This window comes from Oratosquilla oratoria, chromosome 6, assembly GCF_046742065.1.
Source record: "Oratosquilla oratoria isolate Oo_2021 chromosome 6, ASM4674206v1, whole genome shotgun sequence".
NCBI classification, from domain to species: domain Eukaryota; kingdom Metazoa; phylum Arthropoda; class Malacostraca; order Stomatopoda; family Squillidae; genus Oratosquilla; species Oratosquilla oratoria.
In genome coordinates this window covers 67,639,101-67,651,240 of record NC_134782.1, presented here as the reverse complement: position 1 = coordinate 67,651,240, position 12,140 = coordinate 67,639,101, and the positions used below count along the sequence as shown (strand labels likewise).

Genomic DNA, 12,140 nt, shown 5'->3' with positions numbered 1-12,140 from the left:
ACTGTTGTGGATTCCAGTTCTCAGTGTATTGACAACATTATGGCATTATCCAGCTGACAAATTATGTTGGATTGTTGTTATTAGATAATGGAAACCTTATGTAAAGTCCAAGTAATCCAGTAAGTGAAAAGTTGTAACAGAAGGTATGTCCATTTAGCAGAATGGATTTGCAGACGCTGTCTTATGCCTGTTGTGCTTGGAGTGACATCTGGGCCGACAGCCGGGTGCTTGGGGCTTATTACGATTTGCCTGTAAGATTTCTCTTATTTTCATTTGTTAACTTTTTACATGTATATGTATGTGTATATATATATATATATATGTATATATATTATATATATATATATATATATATATATATACATATATATAATATTTTATTTTATTTTATTAATTTTATTTATTTATATATTTATTTTTATTTATTTATTTGTTTATTTTATTTTATTTTTTTTTATTTTTTTTTGTGGGTTCAAAGCTCGGCACTGGATTTGACACTGGTCGCATGTACATTTAGTAATACCTTCGTATCGTGTTGTATTATTGAATTTTAATTTATAAACTCGTTTTATTATAGGGCACATGAAGTGAGGAAAAATGTATTCCATGAATGATATTTAGCATGAGGGAATTTTATTAATGTAGAATTCAGGAAGGGGGTGTCATTATTGTGTTGGGATGACTTTAAAATGAAAGTTACTACCATTTAGTTGACATCGTTGGCATGCGTGAGTCATTTTTAACTTTCTAATTATGTTAAACTCTGTTTCAGTATCTATTTATGTTTAACTATGGATAATGTTTAACATATTTTATTCTTATCATTGCAGGATATCACAATGAACAAACTCAGTACAAAAGAACTGGCCGAGTTCGATGAAGCCGACTTGGACGACCTCTTGTCACAGCTCTCCCCCGAGGAGGTGGAGATGCTGGCAGGTTCAGTGGACCCAGATGTGAGTAGATTTATTTTATATCTTGTTCTATTGTACGTTTCGTAATGTATTATTTTAATCTACTAGTTTAATTTTATTTCATATTTTTTTCACTGAGAAAATACCAAACTCTAGGAAAGACAAGTTGCAGTCAGAATGGAAACTTATTTCAGTCACAAGATCTTGCCCTTAATTGAATAAAATCATCTTCTATTAGCCAGAACAAAATGGGTAAATTTTGTTTCTTCACAGCTAAAGGCATTATCACACTGGGCTGTTTTTCTTCCTACCTCCAGTTCATCGACAATACCAACTACCTCCAGAACTTTTTCGGCCATAAAATCCCTATGGCAAACTATTTTGTTTTCTCAACAAAGGACATAGAATGTCGTTTGATATGCCAGAGGATTTTTTTTTTCTCCAGTATATCAGATTCCTTCCCAAAAATTGCAAATGTGGTCCAACAGTTGGAGGGAAAATAGCCACCTGTTCTTTACAGGGTCTTTCACTGAATAAAATTGCCTGATGGCAGACTGCAAAAGAACACGTTTGCATCACTAAAAGGGATGTGTTCATATGTCTGAATACAGTTGTTTAATACAAAATACAGTAGTTGTTACATTGTGCAACTTGCAAATGAGTGATTACAAGAAGAAAACTGGCTTTCCAGTCGGTGTCAAGTTTTCTGATTTGGCTGCAGTGGTATAGCTCAAGTACATAAAACAAGTCTTCTTGCTTCAGTTCACAGCTTTTTACCTTCGGGCAGGCTTCTGCCAGGCAATTCTATTCAGCCAAGAAAAAACTCGTTCATGGGATTCAGTAAAAATAGTATTGAGAGGCAGAGCATTCAAGGAAATTGTTTTGAGCTCCTCAAAAAGATGCTGGCTATTTTATTTCATGTAGAGTATGGAGTATAGCTATGTATGCATTGTCACCATTGACATTGAATCTGTAAACAATTTTGTTTCGCTTGAAATACTCAGTAGTTCCTGAGATCTTTATCATATCTGACCTTTGAATTGTTACGGAAGCTCATGTCATTATTTATTATTATTATTATTTTTTTTTTTCCAAGGATTCCCTAATCCCACCAAGTGAACGTACGAACTACAAATGTGATAAGGAACCCACAGGTAAACTTGATCGTAAGCATCTCATCAACCACATCAATGAACAGGCCATCAATGAACCTGACCGCCCAGAACTCGTGCCTTATGTCGCAGGCACCGTCAGAGGAAAGAAGGTGAGGTAGCAGCAGTTTCTCTCTCTTTGTGTTTCTCTGTCTCTCCATCTCTCTCTCTCTCTCTCTCTCTCTCTCTCTCTCTCTCTCTCTCTCTCTCTCTCTCTCTCTCTCTCTCTCTCTCTCTCTCTCTCTCTCTCTCTCTCTCTCTCTCTCTCTCTCTCTCTCTCTCTCTCTCTCTCTCTCTCTCTCTCTCTCTCTCTCTCTTCCTCTCTTCCTCTCTATCTCTCCCTCTCTACTTCCCTCTCCCTCTCCCTCTCTATCTTCCTCTCCCTCCCTCTCCCTCTCCCTCCTTTACCTTGCCATATTCTATCCATTGTTATGCATAAACGTCGGTATACGTTGTTCATTAATTGATTTTTGTCGACAGTGGGTGCCCCCACCACCACCAGAACCACAAGAGGATGAAACAGACCAGAATCAAGAAGTGGAAGTTGACATGGATGAAGAATTTGAAGCTGTCTTGGACACGGCTTCTGAAGACGAGATTGTTGATTTGGCAGGTATGTTTTTTATTAATATATATTTTATGCAGTATTGTTAATTTTATGTATTGTTTTACCAGGTTTATATTTCATTAAGAAGAACATACATATATGAGGTCTTTTTCCATCTTTGAAAGGTCACCAGCTAGATCATGCACCCACCTTTCACCCACCCCAATCTCATCGAGCACTCGTTTGTTTTCCATTTTATAAGCGGAAAAGCTGGCTACCTCCCGCACAAGGGAAAGATGCCTTTTGTTATGTAGATAATTTGGCATATATCTATTTATATACCAAAGGCTTTTTTTTTCCCCTGATAAGGAAGGTAGCCAAGTCAAAGGCATGCACTTACTCCCACCCATTTCACTCCCATCCACCTCCCTTGTTTCCCTCCCACTTTAGTTCTTCATGGATGAAGGGTCATCCCTGTCTCCTGCCCACTGCCCTGGGTCAGAAGCAATGCAGCAAGACATAGCACATCCACAGTAAGGGCACTTCATTTAATCAGTAACTCCCATCTCCATCCCCTCATGTGGCAAATAGAGAAGATGGGAAGAAATCCCTTTGGGCTGCATACTATGGGAGGAAGCACATATAATACATATAATTGCTGTTGTTGTTTTTCTCAGATTTACTGAATTTTGTAAATAATTTAATGTGTAGGATCTAATAACAATTGATTAATGGTTCATATTTTGGAAGAGAGACCCAAGGCAACAAGTTGATCGATTGTTCTTGTTACAGCTATCCTTGGCTTCCACTCCATGATGAACCAGGAACAGTATCACGCTTCCTTGCTCAACAAGGGCAAACCCCTCGGCATGGGCTGGGGGGGCATCACCAAATCCACAAAGTTCAAGCCTCTTCCTGCAGAACCTCCGAATGATACTGACCCAGAGGAATCGATCAAGAAGCTCAAAGCTGATGACACTAACTGCAAGGAACTCAACTTCAACAATATCAATGTAAGATGCATTCTAGGTTTTGGCGTAGTATTTAGTTCCATGTTTTACTTCAGTGATTTTTGAAAAGTAGAAGAATTTGTTGTTTTTAAATCTTTCTCAACACACATTGAAGTTTAGAAGGTATTCTTGATGTTCATGTTGTTTTGGCATGGGGGAAGAAATGAGGTATTTATAAATATCTTTTCATGCACAGACTCTTTCTGATATACACTTCTATTGATATTACAGTCAAGGATTTCTCTTTCAGGGTATTTCAGATGACCAGTTCAGGCGATTATTTGAAGCTCTTGAAGGTAACACTAAATTGGAAACCCTGAGTATGGCCAATGTGGGTCTCTCAGACAGACATCTGGACTCACTCTGCAATGCACTATCTATAAACAATAACCTAAGGACACTCAAGTAAGGAGTTAGATTGTTGGCCAAGAGATTATAGAATTCTTTAGGCGAGAAAAGATTCAAAGAAATTGTTGAAAAAGATTATAGAATTCTTTAGGCAAGAAAAGCCTCAAAGAAGTTGATTAAACATCTGGCAATGAATACGTCATTAGTTGTAAATTGTTTGAGCTAAGTAAGCATCTAAGGTTTCTTTTCCTAATCAAAGGAAAGGGTGTTTTCTTTTCCAGAAATAAAGGTTTTAACTATATGGAACTTTGCTCTTCACAGTACCATATTCATGATTTTTGCAATCTTCTTTTAACTTGCAATCCACTTCGATTCCTAGCAGTGCCTGTTTACCTGCCTTAACAGTACCTAAAGCACATATGGCAGAGATAATGGTTTCAGCCACAACTCTGTGCCACCTGGCATAGGTTCCTCACTGCCACCACCTATTTCTACCTCTTCTTGTCATCCAACTGGGTCTTCTATTCAGTTGCAATTACCTTTCCATGCCTGCTTTAACTTAAGTTCCCTAGTCATGAGTAGGCATTATTGCAGGCATCTTTTACTTTGTGTTGATAAATAGATGTTCTGAGGTCTGCCACAGCCATAACAGAAGGTTCATCATTCGTTTCCTCCTCACTGGCAGAAGTGACAAGTTCCTCAAAATTGTTATCAGTGAGGGGGATGCCTAATGGGCATCAGTTGGCTCTTTGACCTCATCCTCCTTTGTGCTGTTGGAAACTCTTGCCTCGATGACACAGCCTTACTCACTCCACTCGTAATGCCCTAACTTGTCATGAAGGTATTGTTGAAAGCACTCTAGACAAGTATTCTTCTTGCAGGGCATCAAGCCTCCTGTCTAAGTTTTGAGAGTGTTTCCTGAATGATAGCAAAGCAATTTGATATGGTAAAGTTGCACCAATACAGCTGGAGATGAAAATTATAATAGTATTACACTGTGGTTGCAGTGATCTGAAGACAGACTTGAATCCCAAGATAACACCCTGGTCCATGGGCTGGAAAGTGGAGATGGTGTTGGAGGGTAGGGATTGAATCTGGACATCATATTATTACACCATCATGGAGGTGTCACCTGATGTTACCAGAGATCAGTGGGGCATAGAACTCCAGTTCAGGCATTCAGTTGTCTCTCTACCTCATGAGGTTATTAAAGTATGAGCTAGTCCCCAAACAACCCCTTGGTACTTCTTGTCTTTTTTGCATCTGGTATACATACATACATATACCAAAGGCTTTTTCCCCCCGACACGGGGGGGGGTAGCAAAAAAGAAAAAGGCATAGAAACCACTCCCACCCATTCCATTTCCTATATATTCCACTCCCCTCCACTCTCCTTCCTCCCTCCCTCCTATCTTGGCACCTCATGGATACTAGCTACAAATCCTGCTCATGGTTCATGGAACCCAGGTTTTTTTTTTCTGATTTGAATGTAAGACTCGTTTGGGTCGCATGGCCATGTGTGTTGCTACACGTGAGAAGATCAAGATTATGGAGTAGAAAACTGATGAGAATGTTGTATTTCATACAAGGAAGACAGAGTAGAGGTATCAGGCTTTATTATTATTATTATTTTTTTTAATCTTGGAAGACACTCTCTTTCCGAAGGTACCAAGATGTTGATGAACTTTAATTTTCTTAAGTGTATGGCTTTGTGTGGTGAAGGTAATCTCAACTTTTGAAGACTAGACAAGTTACCTTTTTCTGGAATACCGAAGTTAGTGTGCAGTGGATCAATAGTTGTTCAGATAATGATGCGGTTCAACATCATGAACTCTCCTTCTCAGGGAAGAATAGAACAGTGCCTCTTCACACAAGGTTTTTGAATCGGGGAACATGATGTAGTGTGCCCTTACTATGACCTCCCTTGCTGCTCATAGGACATGAATGGCCTACTCTCTGCAAGCTGACATTGTAACCTGCTTGGTCAGCAAGCATCCCCTATCGAATGATAGCGTTGATAAACCTGCAAGGCCTTCTTCCCCAAGAAGAGCTATGTGAGGCCCTGGGGACTGTTGCTAGGTACTGTGGAAAGATGGGCTTCTATGGAAAGTTCAAAGCAGCAATCCTAATAGATTTGCCTTTGTGATGTTCATGAAAACATGTTTAGATGCCCAGATATCATTATTCTTCTTCTTGCAGCATGGAAACCAACAGCATCAGTCCATCAGGAGTTGTTCGCCTCCTGGAATCACTCCTCAAAATGCATTCCGTGGAAGAGATTCGGCTTGCCAACCAGGTAACTGGGATGACCCATTCTTTCTCTCTCTCTCTCTCTCTCTTTCTTTCACTTTCTCTCTTTCACTTTCTCTCTTACCTTGCACTCTCTCTTCCTTGCTTGACAGACATTCCTCTTGTATTCTGTGCCCCTTTTACCCCATCCATCCACCTTATTCGTGGTCTTCCCCTCAAGTTCCCTCCATCTACTTTTACTCTCCTCACTTTTTTGGTAGTCTCTCTCTTCACCCATTTTTTCGATGTGCCTAAACTATTTTATTCTTAAATAGAAATATGTCTTCGATACCTCTTTATCCAAATCCTTGAGCTAACTTTTCTGGATATTATGTGCTGTGACAGCTGTCTTAACATTTGTCAGATTGTCTCCTCTAAATATTCATCAAGTTCTCTTGTGAGAAGAGGTATGTAAAGACTACATCAGAATATGTATACCTTGCTAAAATGTTTTTGTGTGAAAAAATAATTTGATGCAGCCCAAAGGGATTTCTCCCCATCTTCTCTTTTTCTGTATAAGGGGACGGAGTGGGGGAAGTTGCTGATTTAATGAAATGGCCTTGCTGTGGATGTACTGTATCTTATGACACTGCTTCTGACCTAGGGCAGTGGGCGAGATAAAGGGAGGACCCGTCATCCAGGAGGAGCCAAGATAAGAGGGAGGGGGGTGAATGGGGATGGAGGATGGAGTATGTGGTGATGCCTTTGTTTTTTGGCTACCTCCCTTGTAAGGGGGAAAGAGCCTTTGGTATATGTATATATGCTAAAAAGTTTTGAGGCAATTAACATGCCAGAATATATAAGTATGAAATTTTCTTCTGTATAAGATATAGGAGAAAGGCAAACCCCTTACTGTGGGTATGGTTTTATGATGTAGTAGATACCCTCAGAGGATGTATGGATTGGTGCTTGCAGAGGGTAGGAAAAGGTGGGCAAATGATGAATGATATCATAAGAGCTTATGGTCAAACTGTCAAAGAAATAAAAACATACACGAGTGATGATGCAGTTTTAGAAGACTGTAAAGGTTAAGGTGACATGTTCCGTGTGAGAGGTACTCTGGAGATGAACTGGCAGTATTGCTTGAAAAGTAGTGAGTTTTAAAAGAAAATGTGGAAGATGAAAATGTTCAGATACCTAGGATAAATGTGGCATTGGATAGTAGAATGAAAAGAAATGGAATACATTTGTGGGTGGAAGAAATATTGACTAGAAACTCCCCCTTTCATCTTTTATGCACATGTGGAGGTCCTCCTTTAGGTTGTTTACTCCTGACTAAGGTTGTTTTTATTATTGTTTTGTTGTATATCAACTGGAACTCTTGTTATTGTTGTCGTTCCCTAGACTGTCTGTCCGAGCAGTCCCGTCTCCCCAAGGAATGCCATAGCCGATACTGGGTTTTCCCACAAATCCTTTATAGAGCGTATGTTGTGTTGTTTGCGTGCATGATTGTGTATAATGCAGTCTTCCATTATGTGTTGTATGGTATGGGGTGAAGTGTTACATCCTGGGCGGTCATCCAGCCTCTTCTGGTAGCTTAGAAGTGCTGGGTGGTGACCACACCGCAGTCTGACCAAGTGGACTCTGTCCTTTCGTGGGAGAGAGGATTCAGAAGGGTGGATATCAGGGGGTCTGGCATGCAGCAGTGTGTTGTCTTTCAGTGTGTTAATGGAGCAGTGAGTGATATGATTATGAATATGTTTCCAGAGGCTGGTATTTGGTGGTTGAGGAGGAAGAGAAGAGAGTATCTGTGCGTGATAAAGGTCTTGTAAGAGACCTGGGGCAATTGACTTTTGTTGTTAACTCCTCAGGCCGAGATGATGAACCCTGCCCCCACATATCCCTTGTTAAACTCCCAGGTCTCAACCCATGTCCCTGTTCCCATTAAGATCATAAAGTCTTTGGGCCAAGTCCTGCCTGGAATTCTTGCTTTGTAAGCACTAGGTGACACAACCATATTGACCCTCTCTAGAACCAAGGGATTTGGATAGCCTCTTACTGTTTCGGAGAGGGAATTTAGCCATTTGCTGTAGACCCTGGGGGATATCATTACAATGAGTGGTTGCTTCATTGCACCCAAAACCTGAAGGAATTAAAGAAAGTGTAGGGAAGTGTTAAAATCTTTAATTTGTATACCATGAGAATATTGAAATTCTCCCCATACATCTTAGTAGTCCATACATTGTTTGGTCACATCTCAGGTGCAGTTTGTGCGCTGAATGCTTTCCATGTTAGAATGGTAAAGTGTGGTGATCATGAGGCTGGTGTTCATTATGAACATGGTCAAACTCAGAAAGATTGACCTGGTTAGTGTAGATATGTTTCTTAGAATGAAGGATTGTAGGAACTTGAAGAAAATGTTAATGGGAGGCTGTGAAGCTATTAATGCTATATATTTCATAGGATGAGGTGGATGGATGGGGTGAAGGGGGCTTTGGGGAAGAGGGGAATGTCTGTTGAGGAAGGACGGGAGAGGACAGAAGACGGGTGAATGGAGAATGGTTGTATATGGATGATGTTGTGATTGCATGAGGTGGAATGGGCGGGGGGATGGTGGGTGAGGTAGTATGTGTGAGCAAAATTTGACACAGCCCAAAGGGATTTCTCCCCGTCTTCTCCTTTTATGCAATGGGGGGACGGAGGGGGGTGTCGCCGATTTGATGAAGCAGCCTTGCTGTGGATGTGCTGTGTCTTGCGACACTGCTTCTGACCCAGGGCAGTGGACAAGGTGCAGGGATGACCCGTCATCCAGGAGGTGCTAAGATAAGAGGGAGGGTGGAGGGGTGTGGAGTGTATTCAGGGATGGAATGGGTGGAAATGATTTTATGTCTTTTCCTTTTTGGCTACCTCCCTTGTAAGGGGGAAAAAGCCTTGGTATATGTATGTATGTATGTATGTGATATACATTACTTCCAATACTCCATATTGTCAGGACAAAATTTCATTATCAGCTCTTGTTAAATTTCACAAGAGTTTAACATTCATAGCTTTTACCAAGTTCTTTAACATGTGTCATTCATACATTTCACATATAACAAGTCTGAAATGCTTTACAGCGATCAAGCATCCTAGGCAACAAGATTGAGATGCAGTTGACGGAGATCATCGAGCAGAATCCAACATTGCTGAGAGTAGGAGTTCACTTTGAGTTCAATGACGCAAGGAACCGTGTCTCCCGTCACCTGCAAAAGAACTTGGACACCTGTGAGTATGAGGCTGTCTCGGGCATCCTTGATTAGAAGCACAAGAGTAGATGAGCTACGAAGAATTAGGTTTCTGTTACCAGATATGAATTTTTTTTTTTTTTTAAAGGATGATTACTATATTTGTAATTGCTTAGCAAAGCAACTTTACACCATAGTGTTTGTACATAAATATATTTTAACCCATCCAGTGTAAACATTTGAATGATATTGAATAACGTAAAAGTTATGGTGTTTTATTCAGATAATGGTGTACTCGGCAGACATCGATGAGGCATGTTAATCTGTCCCTATGGAGGATTGTAGTTATTAGAAGATTAAGAACTTTTCCTAATATACTTGACTCTATTTCAGGGAATTTACCAATGTTTGGGCCAAGCATTGTATATAAGCTGGTGATTATTAATAGAGATCTATTTCCAGTTGTGTCTCATGATTACATGTATGTAGTGACTCGTATTAGCACTTTACACTTTTAGTTATGACCATTTTCCACATTTTCTTTATTGTAAAGGATTGGGCTTGACTTTATGGGAAATTTAAGTTTTGTTGGATTGTTTGTTGGCACCTTTTTTTTTTTTTCTTTTTTTCTCTCCTTTTCTTTCTTTTCTTTTTTTTTTATATTTTTTTCTGTTTTTCATTTTGATTCCTCATTTGAAAGTGAATGACCAGGATCTGGGTAATTTCAAGCCGTGGCACTATATTTAGGAAAGATGAATTATTTCCATTGGCTTTCATTATGACAATGTTAGCCTCTGTCAGTCACACGTCACCTATATTTACTTTCACTTTGAAATATGAATTTAGATGCACAAATAATTGGAATGCTTCAAAGCGAAAGGCTGCAGATGGTGAGGAGCTGGCGGACAGCCAGGCAGGACTTGTGCCAAATTGTGGGATGTTCACCCCAACACACTTTTGTTAGCAGAATGACCTTGGCAGTTATGGAGCCTACGCATGGTTTGCCATCTACTACCAGAATGAAATGGAGGGAACCATTATAGTAAAACCATTATGTTTTATTTTTTTATATATATATATATGTTTTTAAATGTGGACTTCTTTTTGTCAACTATGTGAATTTTCCTGTAGTGTTGATTCTCTCAATATTTTTCATTTTATTTTTATGTATATATATATATTTTTTTTTTGGGGGGGGGGTAGGGGGGTTAAAATCAGGTTGTGCTCATCTTGGAAGATTTTAAAGACATAATTGAAACACCCTTTTCAACAATTTACCCATCCTGTTCAGGTTTACTATTCAAACTGCCAAATTCATCTTCCAAATGGTCTCATTCTCCACAAACTAATTTTTGACACCAACTTATGTCCCGTACACACATGCTAGTCTCTTCCATAACCAGACCAACTGCCTCTGCTTCATTTGTCTGAATTCTTTTCTTACGTTTAACATAACAGGTGACTTAATTCGCTCTCATTGCTTCAGATAGGTTTATATTCACTAATGCAGGTTTGGTGTCATTCATATAAACATACTCATACCCAGTTGTAGCCTCATCTACATCCGTTGTCAACTGCATCTTTATTATCATTACTATTTATTAATTTATTTTCATAATTCTCATTTCTTTAGTTTAATTTTTAGTGCTATATGCTTGTATAGGATGGGCTTCCACTGAGCACAGTTGTCATATTGTGTCATCTGCTGTGGAAATGGTTGAGTAAGAGAGACGCATCTTAGAAAGTAGGTGTTGTGCCCATAGGGTCATCCAGACATCAGATAAGGTTTTAGTTACGAACAAAAAGAAGATAATTTAATTGAAGTTAAGACACTGTTTTCATTTGTCACTAATTCATGAATTCATGTTTAGTTTCAAAATATGTCGAGTTTGGCCTCAGTGGGATTGCATCCTGTGACAAAACCTTCATCCCGGCCTAGTCTCAATTAAAAAAAAAGGAGAAAAATGTAGCTCATAGTACGCATAGTATTTGTGTATGAGCAACTTGGATAAATTTGTGATGTAGTTTTCTTGTATCAGTGCATTATTAATGTACATAGCTTCTTGCTTACATTTTTCTTTATCAGTTTGTTAAATGTAGTGATGTAGATATCTAAATCAGCTTCAACACTGCTGTACATAGCCAACATACTTGGAGCTTCCTGTATTAATTTTCAGAATATTTTAAGGTGAATTTACAAAGGAGATTATCAAAGAAAGATTTATCATTCTGTTAGTTTATCTCAGCTGTTGGGTCATTTATTCAACTCTTTAAAGGAGCAGAATGTGAGGCAACTATCGAGATCAGAAATAGTGTCTGTAGTATCCATTCTGAATTGTGTGACCTTCATTTGCACTGATCAGTATATAATCATCTCCCTTCTGTAAAACACCTTATGTTTTCCACAAAAAAAAAAAAAAAAAAAAAAAAAAAAAAAAAAAAAAAAAAATCTTTGTGGAATACAGAACTCTGTTTCTCACACCATTTTTACGTATTCTCTGCAGTCTGGTATTTATCACAACTTGTTCCCTTCCCTCTTCCTTTACTGTTTTCCAAGCCAGAGTACAAAGATCTTCGAATGACTAGTTTGACATGCTACAGATAGTTTGTACAGCCAGTCTGTGTGAGAGCATCTTGCTTGTTGTTGGTCTTTCTCTCTCTTCCTTTTCAGCCCCTGAGCCGTGTCTATGTAGAGTAGTGTAACCTTGAGTCTGCCC

At 39.1% G+C, this 12,140-nt stretch overlaps 1 protein-coding gene across 18 annotated transcripts in view; it reads left to right on the top strand.

Moving 5' to 3' along the window:
- The window catches only part of tmod (tropomodulin), a 134,583-nt gene that overhangs the window by 102,194 nt on the left and 20,249 nt on the right, over positions 1 to 12,140 (top strand). For all 18 annotated transcript variants that reach the window (XR_012966506.1, XR_012966502.1, XR_012966500.1 and 15 more), the window contains 7 exons: positions 831 to 956; positions 2,011 to 2,178; positions 2,546 to 2,678; positions 3,405 to 3,625; positions 3,873 to 4,027; positions 6,170 to 6,266; positions 9,316 to 9,463. Coding sequence is in view for 11 of the 18 variants with exons in the window: in XM_076187152.1 (XP_076043267.1) it covers positions 831 to 956; positions 2,011 to 2,178; positions 2,546 to 2,678; positions 3,405 to 3,625; positions 3,873 to 4,027; positions 6,170 to 6,266; positions 9,316 to 9,463 (1,048 nt within the window). In the remaining 7 variants the exon portion in view is untranslated. The remainder of the gene's footprint in view (positions 1 to 830; positions 957 to 2,010; positions 2,179 to 2,545; positions 2,679 to 3,404; positions 3,626 to 3,872; positions 4,028 to 6,169; positions 6,267 to 9,315; positions 9,464 to 12,140) is intronic.